Source organism: Semicossyphus pulcher, unplaced genomic scaffold, assembly GCF_022749685.1.
Source record: "Semicossyphus pulcher isolate SPU_LCO1_2020_fin unplaced genomic scaffold, fSemPul1.0.p SCAF_20, whole genome shotgun sequence".
NCBI classification, from domain to species: Eukaryota; Metazoa; Chordata; class Actinopteri; order Labriformes; family Labridae; genus Semicossyphus; species Semicossyphus pulcher.
Window position 1 is genome coordinate 11,056,612 of NW_027211694.1, and position 26,111 is coordinate 11,082,722.

The following is a 26,111-nucleotide window of genomic DNA, read 5'->3' on the forward strand; positions in this document are numbered from 1 at the left end:
CCCAGCCTTAAGTCTTTGTGTTAAGCTAAGATAACCAGCTTCTGCCAACGGAAATATATAAGAGCCAAAATATCAAACCATTCCATTGAAACTAGCACCACCTTGAGAAGGTTTAACATTACAAAACAGTTTGAATATAAATGTGTCTGTAATAACATTCAGGTAATTTATTATGCACCATTGTGCATTCTGCTGCAAGTATTTTTACTTTTTGATTAAACAACTTGTACTTAACCTTACATAAGGTCTTACAAGCAGGACTTTTACTTATGCAGTGTTATAGTAGGGTAGCAAATTTTAACAATATGTGAATATTTCTTCCTCCACATAGCTTTTTCAGAATGCTATATTACACTGGTGACCATTCAGAAGCAACATGAATGGATTCTTTAACCTAATTATCCCTGCTCATCCAGTGGTTGTAATTGTGACTTCTGGAGTTAGTAGCTGTCTACATGATCCATTTTCTATGGAATTGTATTTATGGTATTTGGATTGTAGTCTGAGATCTCCAAGTGGATTTTAAAAACAATATGGAGTAAAAAGAGTTTTTAATTGTAAATAATTATATTCTGAAAGGTAATCAATCTTTTTTTAACAACAAATATTGTTTAAAATTGTTTTTTCACAAAGCAGTTGGACTTAAAATCTCTATGATAAAAAGTATGATAAAAATTAAAGGTTATTTGGGTGTAATAAACCTTTAAACATTGTATAGAGTTAGTATTTGGGTGTAAAATCTTTAAGCTGTTCATAGAATGTAGTATTTAGGTGTAATAAACTGTTGTTAGAAGGGAGGATTTTGGTGTAATAGACTAGGGGTTCCCAACCCTCAGGGGGTTGCGCAGGGCCTCGCGCCTCTAAAGACAATTCAAAAGTCAATTCAGCAGGAAAAACCGCGGACCTGGCAACCCTGGCTTCGCATCTAAAGAAACTTTGATCAAGAAGCCCGATGCCCCTCTAAAGCTCTATGTTTATCAGTAAAATATATGAACTACACCGCATGTAGGCATATGACAGCCTGTGGAGACAAAGTTTATACTTAAACTGTGCGCAGAAAAACGGACGGATCGCAACGTTATTGATTCAGGTATGAGCTTCAAAACACACACAGGTCTGCGTCATATCTGCTCCTCTCCTAGCGTCTGTCTCCTCCCCGCGCGGCATGATAACTCTGATAAACTCCGCGTGGATCACCTCCGGCTCATCTCAGTCACAGCGTGTGAAGACGTATTTTATGCTTTATAAAGGGTTTTCACGGAAATACGAGACCGATCACAACGCTGTTAAGTAAGGGGCAGACCCTGAGAAACACAGATCAGTCACTGTGCTGCATGATTATAAACTGCTCACTGCTGGATCACATTATAAATTCAGATAAACTGCTAGGATCACACTATGTATCATATGGATCGCGCCGTCTTTCTCGTCGGCTCGTCCCGTATTTAAAAATAACTTTTATGCAGTGTCCTCTCTGAATAAATACAGATACGATCTGTCTGTATTTCCGTTCTTGATTTTATGCGCATGCGTGTTGAACGCACCCCCCCGGTCCGTCAAAAATATTATTGCTACTGTCTTGCGCATCCGCCCATGTGAATCCTTTATTTATTCATATGGAGACATTATAAAAATGTAAGTATAATGTTTTGCTGCTATTAGCTCCCATATATTGTGTTCTGTACTTGCATAAGATTTTTTTTAAATAAAGTTTAAAAAAAAACAACCCCAAAAAAGAACAGAGCCAACAATCCTTTGATGTGATGTGATGATATGATGACGTCACAAAATTGCTTTGACACCTCTATATCAGGCCATAGAATTTCAATGAATCATTGTGGTCTTTGATGTCAGCTAGATTGTAGTATTCACGGTTAGCAGTTAAAGCACAGAGTTCTGAAACACACACTTAAAACACACTTCCAGCATTAACAAAGGAACAGTTGGTGCAGAAATACAAAAAGCCAGGTTCAATCCCAGCTTCTTTGACATTTACAGTCATTTCTTCAAGATAAGAAAATTAGCAAATTTAATAGTCGCTCCCTAAATTCTTATCTTTACCGAAAGAAAAGTCCCTCTGAAGCAGAGGACAGACTTGAGGGGTAATTCATGGACAAGACTGAGGAACACAACATTTTTGACCTGGTTCAAGAGTTTGATCGTACAAAAGAGGAAAACAATATGGACCGGGTTCAAGAAGTTGCAAATGAGAAAGAGGACAGTCTAAAAGAGGAGGTGGAGGAGGAGAACTGTAACAGGGATTACAGCGGAGAAATCTTCGAAGACAGCGAGCCAGAAGATGAAGGTTCTCTTGAAGACGCCTTAGATAATGAACAAAGTTCTGAATCTGAACAAGAAGAATCACCACTAAAGCAGGGGCAAATAGAAAAAGAAGCTCCTGCAAAGACTATGTGCACCTCTGAAGAGAGTTCTGACGCAGAGGAGGTTGAGGAGGTGGACTCTCTCCAAGACTGGGATTACAGAAGACAACTGTTAGAAGACAGCAAGCAGGAAGGTGAAGGTTATCTTAAAGACGCCATTTTCTTTAGGCAGAAAAGTCCCTCTGAAGAGAGTTTTGAAGCACAGGAGGTTGAGAAGGAGAACTCTCACAACAGCCTCTGTGCTGGGGTGTTCATGACGGAACCAGAACCTGAGCCACAGAAGTCGGAACATGAGGAGCAGAACCCTCTCAAAAACTTGGATTACTGCCACAGAGAAATCTTAGAAGACAGCAAGCCAGAAGATGAAGGTTCTCTTGAAGACGCCTATTCCTTCAGGCAGAAAAGTCCCTCTGAAGAGTGTTCTGAAGCAGAGGAGGTTGAGGAGGAGAACTCTCTCAAAAACTGGGATTACAGCAGAGAAATCTTCGAAGACAGCGAGCCAGAAGATCAAGGTTATCTTGAAGACGCCGATTTCTTCAGGCAGAAAAGTCCCGCTGAAGAGAGTTCTGAAGCAGAGGAGCAGAACTCTCTCAAAAACCTCGATTACTGCCACAGAGAAATCTTAGAAGACAGCAAGCCAGAAGATGAAGGTTCTCTTGAAGACGCCTATTCCTTCAGGCAGAAAAGTCCCTCTGAAGAGAATTCTGAAGCAGAGGAGGTTGAGGAGGTGGACTCTCTCCAAAACTGGGATTACAGAAGACAACTGTTAGAAGACAGCAAGCAGGAAGAAGAAGGTTATCTTAAAGACGCCTTTTACTTTAGGCAGAAAAGTCCCGCTGAAGAGAGTTCTGAAGCAGAGGAGGAACATGAGGAACAGAACTCTCTCAAAAACTGGGATTACAGATACAGAGAAATCTTAGAAGACAGCAATGCAGAAGATGAAGATTCTCTTAAAGACGTCTTAGATATTGAACAAAGTTCTGAATCTGAACAAGAAGAATCACCACTGAAGCAGGGGCAAATAGAAAAAGAAATTCCTGCAAAGACTATGTGCACAAATTCGGCTTTTTTCAGACAGAAAAGTCCCTCTGAAGAGAGTTCTGAAGCAGAGGAGGAACATGAGGAGCAGAACTCTCTCAAAAACTTGGATTACTGCCACAGAGAAATCTTAGAAGACAGCAAGCCAGAAGATGAAGGATCTCTTGAAGACGCCTATTCCTTCAGGCAGAAAAGTCCCTCTGAAGAGAATTCTGAAGCACAGGAGGTTGAGGAGGAGAACTCTCTCAAAAACTGGGATTGCAGCAGAGAAATCTTCGAAGACAGCGAGCCAGAAGATCAAGGTTATCTTGAAGACGCTGATTTCTTCAGGCAGAAAAGTCCCTCTGAAGAGAGTTCTGAAGCAGAGGAGCAGAACTCTCTCAAAAACTTGGATTATTGCCACAGAGAAATCTTAGAAGACAGCGAGCCAGAAGATGAAGGTTCTCTTCAAGACGACTATTCCTTCAGACAGAAAAGTCCCTCTGAAGAGAGTTCTGAAGCAGAGGAGCAGAACTCTCTCAAAAACTTGGATTACTGCCACAGAGAAATCTTAGAAGACAGCAAGCCAGAAGGTGAAGGTTCTCTTGAAGACGACTATTCCTTCAGGCAGAAAAGTCCCTCTGAAGAGAGTTCTGAAGCAGAGGAGGTTGAGGAGGTGGACTCTCACAACAGCCTCTGTGCTGAGGTGTTCGTGACGGAGCTAGAACCTGAGCCACAGAAGTCGAAGAAAGTGCTAACCAAGTCCAACACAAAGCCTAAAAAGACACTTAGTGCTCTCAGAACTAAGGTTGAAGAGAAAGACGTAATGATTGAAAGGCTCAAGACAGCAAAGAAGGGGTTTTATAATCCTGAAGAGGACACATCAGAGGATGATGACATGGATTATTCTGACATCAGGGCACAGACACCCCAAATCACTAAGCAGCAGGAGGAAGTTCAGAAGAAAGACAAAGAAATTGAATCCCTGCGCTTCAATTCTCAGGCTCTTATAGCTGAAATTGACGACCAGGAGGAAGCCAACCAGTGGGCCTCAGACCTCAACGAGGAACAAGCAAAAAACTGTTCTCTCCAGAGGGAACATGAGGCTGCTGTCTCCCAGTGGCAGCAGGGAGCAGAAAAACTGGAACGGTTAAGTCAGGAAAACCAAGAACTGGTGTCTTTGAACAAAAGGCTGCAGGATGATTTTCTGACTGTCGTTTACAAGGACAAGTTTGCTCAAAAACAGTTTCAGGAAGAAAGAGAGGGTTGGAGCACAAATGAGGATCGTCTGAAAGCTCAAGTGGCTGAGCTGAAGAAGTCCAATGCAGAACTGGTAAGCAAACTTGAAGAGGAACAGACAAAAAACTGTTCACTCCAGAGGGACTATGAGGCTGTGGTCTCCCAGCAGCATGACTCAGAAGAACTGAATCGTCTGACTCAGAAAAACCAAGATCTGGAATCTGAGATCACAAGGCTGCAGGGTAAACTGGAGGCCTCCACAAACACGCAACTTAAGGAAAAACAGCTTGGGATAAAAGAGGGTTGCAGCAGAATTGAGGAGGGAAATGGAAAGGAAAAGGCGCAACTCTCGAGAGCGTCTAAAAAGATTAAGATTCTAGAGAAAGAGATCTCTGAGAAGACCCTTGCATGTGAAAAACGTGTGATCAAAGAAAAAGCCTTAAGGTCTGAACTCAAAAAGGAAAAGGAACGCTTTGAGAAGATGTTTTTACAACAGCAGGCTGGAGTGGATCCTCTCGCGATCCTGCGTGACCAGCTGAGAGACGCCAACGCATCATCAGAGGGTCTCATGTATGACATGCAGACCTTAAGGATGGAGAATGTAGATATTACGTCTAAATTTGAGTCTTTTGAGAGAGAACACGAACAACTTAAGTCAAAATACCGCTGTCTCTCTGAGCGCTATGAAAAGAAGAGTTCTGTCTCCCAGTTGCAGCAGGACCCAGAAAAACTGCAACAGTTGAGTCAGGAAAACCAAAAACTGGCTTCTTTGAACAAAAAGCTGAAGGGCGAACTTCGGGCTGCCGTTAATGAAAGCAGGTTTGTCAAACAACAGTTACAGGACGAAAGAGACAGTTGCAGCAGAAAGGAGGATCTTCTGAAAGCTCAAGTGGCTGATTTGATGAAGTCTCAGAATGAGCTGAAGCAGTCCAGTGCAGAGCTTGAAAGCAAACTCAGTGAAACGAACACTGAGCTTAAAGACATTGAGATTAGGATCGAGCTATTTAATGGGAATCTAAAGGCTTTCCAAAGTCAACAAGCAGAATCAGCAAAGAGAGGCCGGCTCTACTACGCTGAAATTAAGGCACTGAAAGGCCACCACATGAAGCAGCAGGAGAAAACTCCGGAGACATACAACAAAATAAAATCCCTCCGCTGCAATATTCAGACCCTTCAAACTGAAATGGAAGGCAACAACAAGATATTTTCATCTCTGCAGGAGGAAGTTAAGCAGTGGGCCTCAGACCTGAAAGAGGAGCAGACGAAAAACTGTTTACTCCAGAGGGACTATGAGACTGCTGTCTTCCAGCAGGATGCAGAAAAACTCAACCGCCTGACTCAGGAAAACCAAGATCTGGCATCTGAGATCAAAAGGCTGCAGAGTAAACTTGAGGCTGCCACCAACAAGCAACTTGAGGAAAATGATTGCACCGGAAATGAGGAAATTCAAAAGGAAAGGGCTCGTTTCTCGAGAGCGTCTAAAAAGATTAAGATGCAAGAGAAAGAGCTCTCTGAGAAGACCCTTGCATATAAAAAACGTGTGATCAAAGAAAAAGCCTTAAGGTCTGAACTCAGGAAGGAAAAGGAACGCTTTGAGAAGATGTTTTTACAACAGCAGGCTGGAGTGGATCCTCTCGCAATCCTGCGTGACCAGCTGAGAGACGCCAACGCATCATCAGAGAGTCTCATGTATGACATGCAGAACTTAAGGATGGAGAATGTAGATATTACATCTCATTTTGAGTCTTTTGAGAGAGAACACGAACAGCTAAAGTCAAAATACAGCTGTCTCTTGGATCGCTCTGAAAAGATGATCTCAAAGAAAAATCAGCACATCTCTGAGAATGGGATTACCATTGCTAAACTCGAGCGCATGGTAGACGAGCTCAGAGCACAACTGCAGAAGAGCAAGGCCAGACAGACAGGACTTGAAGATGCGCTCAAAAAGGAACAGAGAAGGAACTGTGGGTTGCAGCAGAGAGCTGATTCAACTGCCTCTGCTGTTGACAAAGCAAGCACCACGTGTGACAAGCGTCTCGTGGTGCTACAAGAAGCTTTGAACCGGCAGGCAGAGGAAAGGCAGAAATTGGCCGTGGCTCTCCAGAAAGCTGATGAAAACGTCAACAGCCTTCAGAAAGAACTCCTGGTAGAGTCCAACATTAGGTTGCAACAAGTGCGTGACGCTGAACTCAGACTCAAACAGCAGACAGCTGATCTGGACCAAAGCAGAAAGGATCTACACCAGCTGCGAGACGAACACATAAATCTAGCGTGCAGCTATGCTGGCACTCTCTCTAAACATCAAGAGCGAATGAAAGATCACAGTGACTTGAAGCTCAAATGTGAGAGGCTGAGCTACACAAAGGTAATCCAGCCCTCCCCTCCATCCCTCCAGATGCTTCAAAAACGTAATTCATCAACGTAATATTAGCATAACTGACACGACATGACCCCGAATCTGTGAAGGTTCTGTCATCCAGGTCATGGTAATTCGAAGCTTAGTCCAAAAGGGCAACTGGACTTGGTTGAAGTTCTTGAAGACATGACACCTCTCATCCAAAAGGCTTCTCCAGTGAATTTCCATCAACTGAAGAAGCCTGTCGGATTAGAGGTGAAACGTCTTCAAGAACTTCAACCAAGTCCAGCTGCCCTTTGGATTAAGCTTAGAACATTTCGTGTAGGGCGGCACAGTGGTGCAGTGGCTAGCACTGTCACCTCACTCTGTGCGTGTGGGAGTTTGCATGTTCTCCCTGTAGCCGTCTGGGTTTTCCCCGGGATGCTCCGGTTTCCTCCCGCAGTCCAAAAACATGAAATTTAGGTTAATTGGCTACTCTAAATTACCCGTCAAAAATGTGGTTAAATTAATTTCTGGAAAAATAAAAAAATAATAATAATCTGAATAAATTGAAAAATGTTGTGATTCTTAATTGAACGGTAACACTAACACACTAACACTAACAACACTAGGACAGATCATTTAACAGAGAGATCCCAAGTGGCATAAAAACAGCAGTTTTTCTAAGGAACTTATGTGTTATAGCGGCATGCGTGGCATGGATAGGAACTCACTCTCTTGTATGTTGCATGGAGATCACTCTGTTTCCACATGGCGTGCAGCAGGACACATGCAGCCTGTCCCGCTCTGGTTGGTCCAAAACTTGGAAATTGAAAGTTAAAATGATTCTCTTCTACTTAGAAACTGTTTACACAAGAAAAAAAAGGTATAAAAGCTACACATCAGAGGTTAGAGGTTGGTTGCGTATGTGCTGATTATGCCTTAAACAGGAGGTGTTCTTGCAGTACACTTTCTTCCAGGATGTGTAACAGGGAAGCTGTGAATTCAGTGGGCAGGTCGGTGCCGGTGTCACTGTGGGGCAGCATCCGCATCCCTCTCTCAAACACATGAGCTCCTCCTCCGTCTGGCAACACCTGATTCACTTCAAGACAACAAATAAAAGATAAACGAAGAGTGTGAAAAATTATAAAGGAACTATTTTATTGTCTAAGTGGAAATAAAAATGTATATATTTAATTATAATCAATGCTACAATTTAATTTCTTCAACCAAATACTACTTCAGTATCACATAGTAGCAGCAACACACTATTACAAAATTTGTAAGACTAATATGACGCAACACAAGATCATGAAATCCAAAAAATAGATACATAAAAGTCTAAAGAAGGCTGTGTGGTCTTCATAGCGTTCTATGTTGTTACTCTCCTTTTTACAGAACATTAGTTCACACATCTGTCCCACCTTACCGCTTCATTGCCGATGTTCTGCAGAGCTGTTCACCTGTGATCAGATCACCTAGGACATATGCATAATATCAAATGCGAACAGGGCCAGTGATTACATGAGGCAGCTAATATGCATCATCATGCTAAAAATTCAGATAAGTATAAAAAATTCACAATGTGGGAGTTTAGCAGAAATCCAGATGATTGTTGAAGGGGTTTAATGGGCAAACAATGACCTGTGAGGAGATTCTTTTAATGTAAGGTTTTATCTAAAACTAGAAAATAAACCTGCAGTACTCCAGCAGTTTTCACAAGGTAACGCTCTTGAATATCTCACTGAGAGGAAACCTCTGGCACTGTCAGTGTGGATTTTTGTCTGAAGGGATTACCTCTGTGATCTTGACACTGCGATAAGCAAAGCAGCCGACAGGCTTCGGCTTGGGAGCCAAGATTTGTCGAGATTCTTGGAGGTCTCTGGTGTACTTCATCGGAAGCTCTGCCTCCATCTGATAGGACAGGTTGTGCAAAATGCAGACGCAGTTCTCTGTGACTTCAGAGCACATTAATAAAGACAACATACTGAAGCCTGACTGAGAGGCTGTCAAAAAAGTGAAGAGTAAAAACTTGTGTCTTGCGAACATAACAGAGCCCAATATCCATGCATGCGTTTGCTTTAAGATCTATTAATCGCTGTTGTGTCTTCAATCATCAGAGGTTCAAAATAACAATGTCCATAAATCTCAGAGATATTCACAAATACCTCACCTGGCGTGACAGTCAAACACATGAGCTCCTCCTCCGTCTAGCAACACCTGTCCCCATGGAGGAACGTTCCACCTATTCTGAAGTACCAGGGTGCCACCTACTGGGCAGAAATCGCTCCTACAGCCAGAGTCAACTTTTGCTATGGACGCAGCTCTCACTGAATGTAAGACTATTTTTAAACGGAAAACAGAAAGATAATCATTTTTAAATTAATAAAATCATTTCCAAATCAATATATTGTGTCACATGTTTAATTTCGTAAGTAAAAAGCCATGTAATAAGCGGGATAATGTACAGTGAGCAGGACCCTGCAGGTCTTGTCCTATGGTCTTGTCTCACCCTGAAGGGGTTACATTATCCATTACTAAGACACTTGGCACTGCTTGGATTATTTTATTATGAAAATGAGAACAAACCAAAACTTTTTATTCTTTTCTGTTCTATTAAATATTATATTGCACTTTTAAACAAAGCTGGATCACTAGGTTAAGCTGTCCTGAAGGCTGGTCAGTGTCATCTGATCCTAAAAATGTCACAATGTGAAACATTACAGATGATCATCCCTGCTGAGAGTAGAGAGAAGGTGGGAAGTGGCCCAAATTTTTACCCTTGGCCTCCACAGCAGATTCATCTAATCACAAATTTACCTTCAAATTCTTTTGCTACAAACAGAATAAAAAATCAGCAACAATTACAATATGATGTTTTCCCCTTTAATGCAATCTTTTCTCAAAACAATCTTTCCAGTCCAGGTTTTCACATTAAACGTTTCTGTGCATTGAAGACAAAATTGTGACAAATCTTTTGTTTGATTAAAAATGCACTGGATACATCCATGCAACATTTAATTGTGTTTTAGCAAACAATCATGCTGTCCGAATTCACATAACAGCACTCATTCAGTGGATGCTCGTGTCTTACAGTTTTGTACCTGAGCACATACATTTCATTTGTGGGTTTGTAGCCCTACGGTCATGATTTTCCCATAAAAGGAGCATTCACAGATCATTGTCAGCCAAAGACTCAAACATTTGGATCCAACAAGTGGAGTGAGAAGGTGTTTCTGGGAGATAATGAGCTACATTTATGGTATTTGGATTGTAGTCTGAGATCCCCAAGTGGATTTTGAAAACAATATGGAGTAAAAAGAGTAAGTGCCGGTGGTTCATTAGTCATAATTTCAAAAATTATAATTATCACAGAATTTCTAAAAACTTTCCACATTATAAATAATGATATTCTGAAATGTAATCAATCTTTTTTTTTTGAACAAATAATATTTAAGATTGTTTTTTCACAAAGCAGTTGGACTAAAAATCTCTAATAAAATTAACCACCTGTATACATTTTAAATTTGGCACATCATATTTCACATTCAGTTACACACACTTACATATACACACACATACACACGTCTAGGTTTGAGGTGGTTGGAGTCCCATTTTGACCCACCAAACAAGGCTGATGTTTATGATAGCTGAAGTGGCGTGTCAGAGTTTGTGATGTCTGCAGACAAGACTGAGATGGCGCAGTTTAAATGGAAGAAGTTGCATTAATGTGGCTCACAAAAGAAAACGGAAAAAAAAGGAGATGGTTTTTTTTTTTCTACAACAAAACAATAAAATGGACGACAGATTCAAACTAAAACACTCCTCTGATCATAACTGCTCCGCTTTTATTTTCTAAAACTGCATTTCTTCCAACAAAATCTTCTAAAATCAAATTTTGTTATTTGCCTACAATCATTAATTAATATGCAATTGTGTGTTATGATTAGCAGGATGTATTTATATTTTGTAAAAAAGTCGAAATGATACATTTAGTTTTCCGAACATCGCTAAAATCTTGAATATCCAATCTGTAAATCCTTTTGTTGCGCTGTCTCATTCAACATCTCGTTCTAAAACAACACTTTGATTTTGCCAAATCGCAGTTTAAAATTCAACCATTTTTTTCTTATACTTCGTCACAAACCAACCAACTCCATACCAGCATCCTAAACCTGTGGCACATTGTCATTAATACAAATAAACCGTACATACTGTTCTCAGTGGGGTTTTTTTTTTTTACACATTATTTTCCTGCCATTTATACATCGTTAAAAAATATATAAAATATTAAGATAATTTTTACACGTCATTCAGGTTAAAAACACAATGCTGCTCTTCAAAGCTATTTACAAATCTCTGTGTGGTAACTAGTCGTCATTCAGCTGTCAGCACAGGAGTGAGTGGGTGTCTCTTTAGTGAGAGCGGTTGTATAAGCGAGATCTGAAATGTGACATTTGAACTGGATTTGGATTTGAGCCTTTTTTCTTTGGATTGCCGTCTTCTTGTTCATACACTAGTTGTGGTTGGATTTAAGTGATGATAAGTGGAGCAGACACATTAAGAGTGAAAAAGGGGGGTGGATTTGAACCGGAGAGAGTTGAGAAAAACCAAAAATGGGAAGGATACCCTAATACTTTGAGTAAAACTACATCACTTAAATGAATCAAGGACAGAGGTCAGGGACTCTGCAGACTCTAGTAAACAAGCACAGCAGAAACAATTAGTTGATTAATTGTCAGAAACTATGATGGATATTTTATAAACCGGAGCATAAATAGATGAATCAAGAAGATAATAGGTAGATTAATTCAGAATGAAGATAACTGTTAGGTGTAGCCCTAGACGCTAGTAATCTCAGTTACTTGCAGATGGTGAACAGAACAATCATATCGCATGTGGAAGTCACGTGGAAGTCACTCAGTCACGTGATGGTTGATTTGACCAAAAAGCCTTGCAGCACCATGAAACAAAATAAAAGTACTCAAGAATAATTTAAAGAGAGCAGTCAATGAGAATATTGAAGTTGAACTAAACTCGATTGACCCTAGCAGCATGCATTACCTAAGGCAGAGATGTATGTTAGATCGTTAAATACTTTCGCTTTGACACCTTGGGAAACAGTTCTCAGAGATGATGAGTATGTGGCTCGAAATGGACAACAGACCGGGGTCGGTCAAGGTGAGCGGACTCGTCACTTTGGAGCCGTTGGTTGAAGTTTAAAGTGATAATCTTGAAGATTTTCATTTATATAAATGTCTGTTAAAGGAGCAATTCACCCCTGGAAAAAGCCACCGTCAATCAAAGCTGGTGTTCTCTGTAATCCATAGAAGCAATAATATTTGAAATTGGGACCATAGCTGTGGAGAAAGTTGTACAAACAGCTCGTGGATTGGCCCATTCTACATTCCTACAACACCCAGCGTGCACTGCGAGTGCAAGTGTTGCAAGTAAACAGTAATCTACTATGGCTGAACAAACAAAGACAAGATCGATGACTACAGATACAACTTCAAAAACAAGTGAAAATCCAAAGAAAAAGAAACAAATTTGACGCTCAGATGAAGGCAAACAGTCTAAAAAGAAAAGCGACCGTCAGCGAGGAAAATCAAGAGTTACAACCGGAGCCAACCGTGGACGTCACACACGCAACACTGTCTGGATATCTAGGAAGCGTGCTCCTGCAATTACCGTTTATTGCCATAGGTGCCGCCAAAGAAAACAAAACTGAGATCTTCAAGATTATCACTTTAACTACAAACACAGTGGTGTTGTGTCACAGGGTGATGAACGCAGCCTCATGACTGATCCAGTTATAAGGTTACTGAGGTATCAACTCGCTGACAGCTGTCCTGTGAGATATCGGAGAGTCTATCACCTTCAAGCCTACTGTTATTATCAAAAAGCCATTTTTGTGGAGGCATTGTCTATATTAATGTTTGAATCTATTTTTTAACTTATTTATTTTAATGCAATTTAACCATTTTTTTGGAAGAGAAATGTTTGGAATGGCTTTATCATTTCTGGCCAACTAACCCGAGAAAAAGCCGATAATTAGTGATTATATGGTCAACAAAAAGCCAATGCAACAGAGGAGATCCTTGACACACATCAAAGCTCAGGCTACTTTTTTTAAAATTAGATCCACGTGGTTTAATATTAAATACGCCGTTATCATCATGTGTTAAAAACTGTGAAGTTAAGTCTTGAAACATTCCTCACGTGGACGTGCTTTGGGGTCAATTACCCTTTTATTGACTAGAAAGCATATCCATTCTGTTAAAAATAAAATAAAAAATGACCGTCAGTGAAATAAAACAACTCAAATTTAACATTCATACAAAGTTTCTGTAAGGCATTCCTTCACCAGGTCATTCACAGCTGCAGCTTCCTCTTCCAAAGCTTCAGCTCGTCAGTCTGAGCGAAAGAAAAAAGTGTTCTTGAGATTTTTATATCCACAGTATTCTTGTCAGAGATTTTTCCTGCTCCGTCACAAGTCTTTATCACAGCTCTGGCGATGGCTTTGGTCTGTCCTGCAGCTTAGAAGAGAAAATATACATACAGGAGAGCTGTAACTCTGAAAAGTCATTAGATTCATGCAAGACTGTACAGACTTCCAGTGAGCTGGACACGAGGTTGAGGTGCAGTCCTATCTGCAGGAGGTGCCCAGCACGCTGCCCGTCGAGGCGGTGGTGGCTGTTGCGCTGTAATGGGGGTAGTTGTCATTGGGCGGGGGGCTCGGGAGGATGGAGTTCCCGTTGGTCGGGGAGCAGTTGAGCTGGAGCCTCCGGAGGTACTCTGCGTGGACGGGTTTGTGGCTCTGCAGCACTTTGATGGCCTCGTCCACGGTGAACCACTCCCGCTTACGGCCTGCAGGGGGAGACAGAGGACAGTTTATGAATTAAAAGGGAGGTTTCAGGAAGCTGACTCTCAGAATACAGTGCAATAAGGGAGCGGTGCGTTATAATTCTGCTATTAAAAAGGTACAACAGAGGAAAGAAAAACACTTTTATATATTGAACCTTTTTGTTATTTTAACAAAGACACCACAGAAGAAACAAAGATACTTTAGTGTCAAGGAAGCCTCAAGCTATTATAGCTGCAACATGCTACTCTCTTATCTATAACAGGAAGAAATGGTTCACTTTTACATTTGCAATTAGGAAGTATGATGTGATGCACATGAATTATAATAATATAATAAAACAGATTCAGATTTGAAAATAAAAGAAAGAGTGACTGTAGTGGCTGCAGTAGAAGATGCTCTCCACTGAGCACATAAATAAAGCTGGATACTGGTGTCCAGGCTACTGACAGCTGTTATATACTGCAGCTAAGAACCACTGCAGCTCAAATCAGAGGCCCAGATTTATGTCCACCTGTTGTCACTGCATACCCCAATGCCCACATACTGTAGTATCCATGCAGCATACTGGCCCTCACATAAATAAAAGGACACAGTATACTGTGAAATGTTCAGCTAGCGGCAGCATCTGCAACATTCATGTGAAAGTAAAGGGGAACCGTACCGATGTTGACCGAGTCTTCCCAGGCCTCTAATGTTTCTGTGACGGTCAGCACGTACACGTACGTCCGGTGCTTCCTGTCCTGGTTTTGCTTTCGGGATGAGAGAGAAAGACACTGATTATTTCATTATAATTTTAAATTAAAAAAGTGTGACATGGAAGGATTTTTCGGCCCAATTTGTGCAACAAGAGTATCGCCTGCGGAAGGTTTACACATATAACAGCTTACCTCGAATACACCGAGCAGACGTCCTAATTTGCCCTTCACACCGGCCTGGGGACAAATGAAAAACAAGCATTTAAAATATGTTTTTTTAGTAGCTCGGCCCGATAAGTACAGACAAAAACATTATAAAAGCAGAGTTGGAACAAAAGAATATAACCTTAGTTAAAACAATGGGTATTGTGTATCACATTTCAATGTTTTCAAGAACTTCAGGTCCGCCTCCGTGTGCTGAACTCTACTGTAACCTTGCAGTCTTTGTTTTGATATTGAAAAGCTTGTCGAACAATTACCAATACACAAAAACATTCAGAACATAACTTAGATAGAGATATTTTCAGACATTATTTTTGTACTCTTTGGCCTTGTGGCTTCTTCAGTCTTTGTAAAAACTGTCAGTTAAGTTGCGACCCTTGTTTCTCTTTAGTGTATAATAATTTCCATATGGATTAGTTTACTGTTTAAGAGAGGTTCGGTGATATATAGACATTATTGCAGCTGGACATACAGCGATTCTAATAATAAGAGGTCCCTTCACATGTCATAATGTGTCTTTCATAACAGTTAACAGTTGCTTTATTAATTCTGATGCACTTCACACAAATCCAATTACTTGTAAAGACATATGACATCTGTCCTTTCCCCTTCTATTCTCCCCCTGCTCGGCATACTTCACAAGTGTCACTCTGTCCCACTGATGTGTCCAGCAGGGATCTATGAATGTGCAGGAATCCAGCCAAGAGCCAAGTTTAGAGCGCTGACGTGGCTTTAGAGCGCAAGGTTCCCAACCAGGGGGCGGGGGGACCTCTTGAATACCAGCGGACACCTCGGTCATCCAGCTACTGACACTTGAAGAATCTCGCCCTTAGCATGCAGACAAATGTTTATACTGAGGAACTTGTGGTCCTCTCAGCGTTTTATATTTACTGGAAATGGACAATGACGTGGGACGCTTGCATGGATGTGAACTCAAGATATTTTGCAGGATTTCTAATAATAATTCTAATGACCCGAAAGACCTAATAGCATCCAAAGCAGGTGTAATCAAAGGTTTGATGTCCTCATATCATCTTTACTTTCTTCAGTGACTAAATAGCCTTTTTAAGGGACTACCCTTTAATTAAATTGCATTTCTTGTTAGCAACTTTAGCTATATAACAGTAAGCATCTAAATGTATTAAAAATGAGTTTACATTAATTCTGAAAGTTCAATGAATTCCGTGAACCAACCATAAGAATGGTCACACGGCAACTGTACGGCTGTTTACACCCAGCCCTGGCACAGTGCACAAGTGACTGGCTGCGACATCCAGCGCGGGCCGCTGATATTCTCATTTTGGTAGCGTGCGTTTCGGGTCAACCGAGGGGGTTTAGCTCCTTAATAATGTAGCACAAGCTAACACTGCACAGCCATAATAAAGCATCGCATTCAACGCTGTGGAACAAACAGGTGCATACCATAGTATGCTAACTGCTGTGTCCCAATCCAGGGGCTGCATCCTTGAAGGCCGTTTGCTACACAGAAGCGCGTCGAAAGCTGTCCCATTTCGCAGCCTCCTTCAGATGCGACCAACAAATGCGTCCTTCCTTTTCACGGGCCCAGCGTATCCCAAGATGCATTGCGCACCAATTCAAACGAGATAGCGGACTCTTACACGGCCGATGAATACACAGTTTTTGGTTTCAACTCAATCGAATAGCTAGCGTTACACATGTTTAAAAAAACGATAGTTAGCTACCTGTTGCTAGGCGACAGGAGCGGTGTTTGGTGGTGAAAGGGTAAGGGCAGGAGAGGCTGGTGACGCAAACAGGAAATCCTTAGTCAAACAGACCGTCTCATTTCAGTTCGGCTTTAACGGTCTACGCTAGGCTATGAATGGCGCATCCTCTATTAGTAATCCTTTACTTAGTTACTGTTTCAACAAAAGTAATCCATTACAGGAAAAGAAAAGAAAATCCAGGAACCACTGTTTCTGTTTCTGTCCTCCTTCTTGGCAGGTAGCTGCATACCAGCAGAAGGTAAACAAAGCTGTGTCAGTGCGCATGCGTTTCTAGCTAACTCAACCAGCGGGATGGCAGAGAGGACAGCGTTTACTTTGTGGAAATATTATTATTTATTATTTCGAATTTTGGGGGGAAATGGACAAGAACAACATGACGGTGAAATAAGTCCTGCGAAGAAGCATCTGCAGCTAAACACAGCTCCACAAAACTGGTGGGACTAAGAGCCTGTGTTGTGTTGTTTTCATTGAAACAGCTCTGCCTAATACTGTCTGCCTCTGCCCAGTTCACTGTCAAACTGTTAGCATAATAAAGAGCTGAAAAGGTTATATTGCGTCTGTCATTCCTGTTATTAGGCTGTAAACTAGACAATGCAATGACGGTAAAGTCAAGACATTCAAAGGTAGATGTACAGTAGGCTACGCAATACTTTTCTCAGTACGTAACGCAGTAATGAGTGACATTTTAATGGCAGTAATCTTGTAACATAACAAGTTACTTAAAACAGTAATTTTTCCCAACACTGGATATGGATAGCAATTTGTAACTCAGCATTCACTGACTAATTGCAATGAATATTTTTCAGATGGCAGGGTTTTCTGCTTCCTCCTCTGCTTCTGACTCAAACAACTCAAACTACGCACGATCGTCACATGAGCCATTGTTCTGTGCCAAGCCAGGCAAATGTCAATCAAAATGTGATCGGCTACGCCCACGGATTCTTGAAAAATGGTCTAAATAGCGAGTATACTACCACTCAGATTGTTGTAGATGCTTTAAGAAACTCAACTATATTATCATACATGTATTTGGACTATTTCAAGAGAAATTCCCAGAGGCCTAAGCTGCTTTGGATACTTATATTTATAGATATATATACATATTTTTAGTAGATATATAATGGACAGTTTCAATGTATGTCAAAAATAACTATCCAGCTGTTCTAATAAATGCAGTGTGCAACCACCTTTCCATTTCTCATCATGTGCTCGTTTTACGATCTCTCATAAGGCCCTCAATTTGGAGTCGACCCTCAGTTCGTGGGATATTAAAAAACGAGATGAATTCTTGGGCTTACTCACCTCTTCAAACACCTCTCGCACTGCGGCACCACACGGCTCCTCTTCTGGCTCCATCCCACCTCCGGGGACGATCCACTGGTCGGGGTGCCGACTACTACTCACCAGCAGGACCTGTGAAAGAAAAAAGGACGTTTTAAGGTGTCGAGTCCTTTGTTTTAATGTGAAATAAAATGATTTCCTCTATTCAGTGGCCTTGACTTTGTCTGTCAGATTTAAACTGAGGACCTGACATGAAACTTGATCCTTTTGACTCAGACTTCAGGGACGAGACATGATTGATGATCGGTGCTACATATTTGGGGGATTATGTGAGTCTATATTGTATTTTTTGTTGAAAAGGGCCCTCATTTTAATTAGAGTTGGTTTATTCTTTCGTAGAGTTGTCAGGTATTTGTCTTCTTGGCAAACAGCATTTTGGGGGATTTTTCCCGCACAGGGTGAAGCTCAATCAAAGCCAGCGTTGAAGTGGTTCCAAAACAACCTGACCCCTGCAAACAATGCTTGTAAACCAAGCATGAACCACTCAAATTCTGTCAGCGCTCCCCTTAGCCGCCTGCGGGGCTTGAATTACACTACAGCTGCAGTGTAGACTGATACCTGCAGATCAGATGTGCCTGTGTCTGCAGTTTTCTGGCGGTAACCGTATAGCAACCACAACAGACACTTCCGCACATGCTGTAAACAGGGTTAGGGTTATTATTTTTCTTTATTCCATCAGGTTATGATAAAAACATCCAGTCTTGTGATTGACAGTTTGGAAATATAAGAATACATGCTTTAAAGACAAAACGTGTGTTCAGCAGCTTGTACAACATATGGTGACATCTACGTCGCTACGTCCAGTAATCTGCCAGGAGTCAGTCTGTCACTTAATCCTAACTCAGCTTTCGCATATCTTCCCTTACGCTCTCTAATAGGATTATGGCTGCATCAGCCAGAGGCCTTTTGAGGATCTGCTAAGGGCCAAGGCCTGAGGAAAAACCGATTGGACAGCACATGCTCAGGGCCTTTACGGTGAGCGCTGTCAGCTGCCCTTCTTCCTCACGTGCCACGTTCGCTCAACTGAGCCACCTGCTTATTCCCAAACAGATATAGGTTAGGATAAAGGACAGGAGGGGACGGAGGGGGTCGCATGTGTGGAGCTGTGCAGTGTGAATGTCGAGCATGAGGATTAAGTGAATGCATGCTCGGTGAATTTTTTTGAGGTGAAAAGGTTTAAGAAAAACTTAAGAACAGGTGTTTGATTTACAGTGTACAGTAAGTGACGTGGGTTAAAAGGAAGCAGACATTTACAGTAAGTGCTGCTAAAGAACATGACGTCTTCTCAGCACAGTGCAAACTGTAAAAGATGTGCATAGTTGAACCTTGTAACCTGCATGTGTGGGCTCTTTGAAGAACAGGCTGGCCTATGAGGAGAGCTAAAACAAGCTTAATATGAACGTATGTCTATCAAATTACTATCAAAGAAAGGGGTCTTTAATTAATTTAAAAAAATAAGATGCTTATTGTTTTCTGTTTGGAAGATTCAGAAGCTACATTGTTTTTGTCTAGAATATCTGTGTCATATGCAGGAAAGGCTTATCTATCCAACTTTTAAAAGTGAGTGTCATCTGCATAAAGTTGCATTTTCATGGTAGTGGTATGGGGTAGTAGTATGATGACAAAGTAAAAATGTTGTTGATTGGATGTATTTGATATTTCAGCGCACTCCAACTCGCTGTCTGACTGTGTGTGTCTGTGTGTTGAGCTGCAGCCAGCGAGGCTTAAAGGGAGATCACTGGTGTCAACGTGTCCTAAGCCAACAGCGTGAGATGTATACAAAACAAAAGCCAGAGAGCTTCCGGGGCAGTGAGGACAAAACAGACTTTTGCTCTGGTTGTTCCATTTTTATCTTTTGGTTGCTACGCCAGAGGATCTCTTCAGAACACAGCGCAGGCTACATTTAGTTTTGCTTAAAAGGATTCAGGAATGTAGAGCACTGAATCAACATATTACAAACTGTGTGTAATTAAAAAATTGTGACTTCACATGTGCTTCAGAGATGAAGACAGCTACACGATCATAAGAGGGAGCAGAGTGGGTTGGGTGTTGCCTTCAAGCTTTTCAAATAGTTGTTTGTCATCACAACAAAAATCAAGGCTGCAAGCTTCTATTGATCTTGTTGAGCACCAAGTCAAGTAAATTCACTAATATGCAAGTGTTTTAAATTCAGGTGATCAGCAATGTGGATGTCATGCTAGCTTAGAATGGCACCATCACACCACCTTTTACAAATAGCTTCTCCAACTGTATGATATTTAACACTTTTCTTCATATAAAAAGAGAATTTTGTCAATTGGCACTTCAACCATTTTGTCTTCCCTACCACTTGCCACTACTGTCACCATTCAACTACATTTAGCTATCTCTTTTCAAGCATGTATTCATTTTTTTGAGAACTATTTTAACCATTTATCATCACCTTGACCTAACAATCAACGATTCGTGTTTTATTTTTAGCTAACTACCAACCATTTCTGTACTACTTTTAGCTAACAATCAACAAACAGATTCTGTCCTATTTTTGTTGAGAATCAACAAATTCTGTACTACTTTTAGCTAGCAATCAACAAATTCTGTACTACTTATAGATAACAATCAACCATTTATGTACTACTTTAAGCTAACAATCAACAATTAACAGATTCTGTGCTATTTTTTTGCTAACAATTAACAATTTCTGTACTACTTTTAGCTAACTATTAACCATATCTGTACTACTTTTAGCTAACAAGCAACAAATTCTGGACTACTTTTACCTAACAATCAAGCATTTCTTTACTACTTTTAGCTAAAAATCAACAAATAACAGATTCTGTGCTGTGTTTGCTAACAATCAACACATTCTGTACTACTTTTTGTAAACAATCAACAAATTCTGTACTACTTTTAGCTTACAATATTATTACATTTTACTGAGTTACCATTACTATTTATCATTATTCTTAGTGTATAGGCTATTCATTCCCTTTAGTTATGTATTTCAAATATTTATTTCCTTGTGTTCAGGTTTAAAAGCTGACTAACAGTATCTATAATTAGTTTCAGCAAACCATAGTTTCCAGTTTCAACTAAAAATCTCTTCATGTAACCTTCGCCTTTAAAAGAAGTATCCTAAACATACCCCCAATAGTGAATCACTAAGACGTCAGATACATTATTTTGCAACTCTGTTATAACCTGAGCTTTTCCTTTAATAGGTTAAAGAAGCTTTGCCTTAAATTCCATAGGTTAAAAAGCAAAATAACTCACGCCATAGTGATAGATAGGTCAACGGTCAGCTGACAGGTGAAGTCTGAGCAAAGAAAACCCATTTATATTTGGAAAAAGGGGCAGGGTGAAGGAGAAACCCCCCTCCCAGAGGGACACTGTAGTGTTTCCCAGTGACATTTCAATGTTTTGCAACTCACAACGCTTCCCAGGGGCCCCCAGTGAGAAAAGGGAGTTGGGCAAATTCTGTAGCAAACAGTACATCTCCTCTGGGTAAAACTCTACAAACACATCTCATCTGGTGTCGTCTAATGTTTCTGAAAACAAAAGTTAATTTCAAAATGAATAATTAAACTAGAAACAACTTAATGGGCATTGGTAGTACTTAATGAGCATTGGTAAACCCAAGCTCTAACAGAGAGTCCTTTGGCACGGCCTCAAACAGGGACAGCAGGCAGGGATATTCTAGAGGACATTAACACCTCCCTCCTCCTCTCCAAAGAGGAACGCCTGTAGCTGTCAAATAAAGAAGGCTCCAAATGCCAGGTCAGACTGGGTGCCGGGGGGAGAGAATGATGGAAAGTCTCAGACTCTCAAGTACACAAGAGCAGGGCAGGAATCAATAGTGCTAAGACAGTAATATAGTCGCTGCATTACACAGGTATCAACAAATAAGAGAGGAGTCATAAACAGCGAATGCAGAGACGAACAGCAGGAGAGGCAAAGACAGAGTGTGTACGCCCACGATTCTGACTTTATGATGGAGTATCCACTCGAACTGATAACAACCTTCTCCCATCTCCAGTACAACATTATTTACAATCTGCTGCAGTGCTTTCAATATGTAGCCTCTGGGTTACAATCTGATAAACATAGAGCTTACTGCTGGGCGATCAGAGAAATTCTCTCCGACTTTTAATGACGCATGAACTTGTGGCATTATATAAGGTTTATTTTAATGAAGCCTAAACACCACAAAACACTGACTTAAGAGTATGTAATACATTTGGTTCACCTCACATTTATGGAACAAACAAAGGTATTCACCGTAAAATTTAAAATAAAGACAGACAACATTTAACTGGGGCAAGTGGAAAAATCTGTGAACACATCACTGACAAATTTTCACCTGTTAATTTGACATGGTAACCTCGTTAGCTAACAGTGTCTTACTTACCCATGCATTAGATATGGAGTGACATAATCACCCTCCCTTTAGCTCTGTTTTGGGCTCCACTACCTCCTAGAGTGACACAGCTGGCTCTTTACCTGTACTGCGTTCACTAGCTAGTTGCTAATCTTGTCAGTCTGCCATCTGATTGAGAGCAGGTAGTTTGCAGCTGGGTTAGAGAGTTATGATTTTTTTTGATAAAATGTTCCCAAAATTTCCAGCTACTGCTGGAAAAACAGAGATTAATGAGACCGAACCAAAACACAAAAGCTGTGGGGCGCTAGTTTAGCTCAGTTGGTTGAGCAGTCCTCAACACACTGATTGCAGGTTCGAAAAACCCCAGCTTTTTTGCTTAGTGGGAAAGGCTCAGACCCGGGTCAAATTACTCTGCAGTAGACCCAGGTAATTATCGCCTCGGCTCCGATTAGCAATTATGCGAACACAAAACCTGGGTGGACACGCTAATCTCCGTCCCCTTTCTGGCACGATGCATCAGTAACTTCTGCGACTCCTTGTCATCTCAGCTACAAAACCCGCCCATCTCCATCCGAGCAGCGCTTGAACAGCCTTCCAAATTTGTCGCCACCGAGTTTGATACACAGACTGAATGAGTAATAGATACAATAAAGACCTAACCACCGTAACATCTTTTGCTAACCCCTGTTACCGGCGCGTTTGTGACGTCAGAGAGCGACGCAGCAGAAAAGAGACCAAAAGGAGTACACTCCACTGGCAATGGGAAAAAAGACAAACCGCATTTATGAGCGGGTCTTCTCGGGTCTGAAAGACCCGCGTCAATGCGCCAATTTGGGTGGGAAAGGGGGGTATTATTTCACAGCTACACACCCACATATCTGAGGCTTTAACTGTGTGCTTATCAATATCCAATTAGAAGGACGTGTTTGTACTCAGAAAGCTGTGAATTCTCAACTTGTTTCACTTTGAATAAAATTTACAAACAAATTAACTTCATTCCAAGGGTATCTACAACTCATCACTGCACAATTATGATGTAAAATAATTAAAGAGATTTTCTTGGCAGACAAGCCCCGAGCAATTCATAGGCTGTTAAACTCAGGTGACCTACTCAGCTATCACTGGCGTCCCTGTCAGGTTCCTGTTTTCTCCTGTTTTCTCCTGTTGGGAGTTTAATTGCTGCCATCGAGTACCTTGCCCTGAGAGCTCAGCTTTCTCCTCTCCTCTCGCAAACAAAACAGTCCAGGCAGCATGTATGGCTCTTATTTCACCACAGTTAGGTGTCCTGTGTCTAGGAACTGATTATGTGTGGGTAGGCATGTGTTTAAGGAAAGTATTAATAACACAATACCTAATAATTCAAGATTCTTTAGACAGAAAATTGCTATTGTTAGAAAAACCAATATCACAATCAGAGCCCCTGGTTGAGTCTCTACTTCAAGCAGAGTCATCTCTTGGATTGCATGAGCAGACATGCCTGTCAAAGCCTGAAAATCCTGAGGTTTTTAGTCACACCTACACACCTTGTTGTGACAATAATCTGATCTGTCCTTTCCTGTGACTAAAAGTAATAAGAATCAGAGTACAGCACGTTCTGAGAAATAAATTACGCAATAACCCTGTAGTCTCTTTTATGATTACACTTAAAACTCAAACAGAAGGATGACATAACATTCGCACATATGAAAGTGAGTGCATATACCTTTGTGTGTTTGTTTAAAGCTTCATATCTGTGTGTTGTACAGCCAAACACTGGGGGGCTCAGGCAGAGCTCTCTGTGCCAGTCTAGAGACACTGGGCTGGGCTGCTTTTACAGTATATTGTTTAACAGTTTGTTTGTGCCAGCTCAAAGAGAAGGCTTAATTTAGACTTGCTAGAATATGACACAATAATAGAGCCATGCTCCTGATGTTTGGGCATAAATATGACTTACCAGTAATGTGGATGCATGGCTATTATTAGTTTCACATGGGGGAGACATTTAACTTACCAGACATGAATATATGTTAGAATAACCAAAACACAGCCGGCAGGTTTGTCTAGACTGCTTAATCACCAACATTTGAAGTTTGTGTGAAAGGAGAGCTATTGTCGTCCATCAAAAACTAGTCGAATGCACTGTTAAAAAATGCATAACTTGAGACAGTTACAAAACATACCTCTACCTTGTCTCCATTTTTTGCATACAACCTATTTTGTAAATTTGTTTATATGTGCATTTATGTGTATCCATTTTGGAGTGTTTTGTGAGTGACTGATCTTTAAAAAAACAACTATTTATTGTGTTTTATAGGCATACTGATGGATTTGTTATATGTATTTGATATAGTTCAATGTTTACTGTTGGCTTTTATTTACTTCAAAATATTGTAAGTGCAAACCAAAAAAGATTTTGTCAAAAAATGTGCTATTTTAGGTCTTGAAATACCCTAATATCTGGCAATATAATTGTATATGCATTTTTAATTAGGTATGGGGTGGAAACACCACTGAAGACTACGGTAATCCCCTTTTAAGTGATGTACTGCACTGTATATCACCGAGAAAAGTCTTCAAGACACAACAACAATAAAGGTCTGTCACCCCATATTCATTATTTACATGGTAAAGGCCCCTTTAAATCCTCATCCACATAATTGCTACGCAACTGCCCGCTGCAGGCCGGCGGGATGCAGCATTATCATGAATGGCCACTGCGTGGTCATAGATACCTACCCTGCCGTGATATTAAATGCAATGACGTGACGCGACATTTGAGAGATATATATAATAATAGACTAGTTACTATATTCTTATCTCCTTCTCGGCACAAGTCCATGTTAAAGTCGCTAAGAAACGTGCAATAGAGCACCTCGCCCCCTCCGTGGTAGCTACTTCAAGCTAGCAAAAAGCCAACAGGAAGAGTAGCGCATTAGACTTCAAAATAAGAGCGTTGCTTTGAATTGACACAGCTGCGGGCTGACTTTTTGGTCTGCTGTATTTTATTCTGGAACTTATAACTATAAGTCGTCCGTTGTTAATTGAAGTTACCTTGACAAGAAGTATTTTTCTCTCCTTTCTCTACGTGCTTCTCAAACTAGCCTAAACTGGATGGCCCAAGGCGCATCAACAGCAACAGCAGCAGCAGCAGCAACAGCACGGAAACACAAACCATAACAGTGGCATAAAAAGAAATGAGCAAACACTGAAATGACAAACTAGCCCTAGTCGGAGACGTCACAAATCAAATCCCATTTGCATTATTAAGATAATTGCCATTTTTTCACTTAATAACCACTGTGTTGTTTGAATGACTAGGAAGAGACTAGGCCACAAAGTCATACACAACCCCTGTATAATTAATGTTGTTGAGTAATAAATAATGTTACACTGCGGAATCTCTTACCTCTTCTTCACGTTCATTCTTGAAGCACAGACATGCTGCTCGTTTCTTGAAGCCCTCGCCGTCATATGTCCTGGTCTGGTTCGGCTTGAGCTTCATTATGGAAACAGTCTGCCTCCTTTAGATAAAACCGGCAACAACAAAAAAAAAACACAGAAACAGGGGATCCAACGAGTTAACAGCAGAGCCGCCGCATCGTTGCTGCTCTCTGCATCCGCGGTCCGAGCTGGTCAGTTTAAGGAGAAGGAGGGGGGTGTTGGAGAAATCCCAAGGTACCCGTCAGACAATCCTGATTCGTGTTTACCCTCATAAAATCAGTGCGTCTGGATAAGAAATTGCAAGTCAGGGCTTCAGCTGCTGCCTGTGATTTCCAGTCGGCGTTGTGTTTGCAATCCCGCAGAGATCTTATGTAGACACCAGCCTACACAGCACAGCCCTCTTCTAGATCCATTTGCGCATGGCCGCTGAATCAGTACAATGAACAGGCAGACTGGAGGTTTAGATATACAGATCACTCCTCTGAGGCAGG

The 26,111-nt window shown here is 41.0% G+C and overlaps 2 protein-coding genes across 2 annotated transcripts; one reads left to right on the plus strand and one right to left on the minus strand.

Annotated features, from left to right (window-relative positions):
* Nucleotides 1-2,109: 2,109 nt before the first annotated feature.
* Nucleotides 2,110-9,306, plus strand: LOC138599824 (trichohyalin-like). Its single transcript, XM_069671580.1, has 2 exons — nt 2,110-7,002; nt 9,187-9,306. The coding sequence occupies exons 1-2, from the start codon at nt 2,110-2,112 to the stop codon at nt 9,304-9,306; spliced, it is 5,013 nt and encodes a 1,670-aa protein (XP_069527681.1).
* Nucleotides 9,307-9,842: 536 nt separating this feature from the next.
* LOC138599653 (diphosphoinositol polyphosphate phosphohydrolase 3-beta-like) lies at nt 9,843-25,987 on the minus strand. Its single transcript, XM_069671404.1, has 5 exons — nt 25,586-25,987; nt 17,805-17,915; nt 14,728-14,772; nt 14,502-14,589; nt 9,843-13,842 (listed from the first exon to the last, which is right to left on the minus strand). Exons 1-5 carry the CDS (start codon nt 25,679-25,681, stop codon nt 13,622-13,624), a joined length of 561 nt encoding a protein of 186 aa, XP_069527505.1. The 5' UTR covers nt 25,682-25,987; the 3' UTR covers nt 9,843-13,621.
* Nucleotides 25,988-26,111: the final 124 nt, after the last annotated feature.

Coding starts and splice junctions, on each gene's coding strand:
- LOC138599653 (XM_069671404.1), bottom strand. CDS start 25,681: ATGAAGCTCAAGCCGAACCAGACCAGGACATATGACGGCGAGGGCTTC. Junction 14,590..14,727: donor GTCTGCTCGGTGTATTCGAG/GTAAGCTGTTAT, acceptor TCATCCCGAAAG/CAAAACCAGGACAGGAAGCA. Junction 13,843..14,501: donor GGAAGACTCGGTCAACATCG/GTACGGTTCCCC, acceptor CTCCCCCTGCAG/GCCGTAAGCGGGAGTGGTTC.
- LOC138599824 (XM_069671580.1), top strand. CDS start 2,110: ATGGACAAGACTGAGGAACACAACATTTTTGACCTGGTTCAAGAGTTT. Junction 7,003..9,186: donor AGAGGCTGAGCTACACAAAG/GTAATCCAGCCC, acceptor TCCTCCGTCTAG/CAACACCTGTCCCCATGGAG.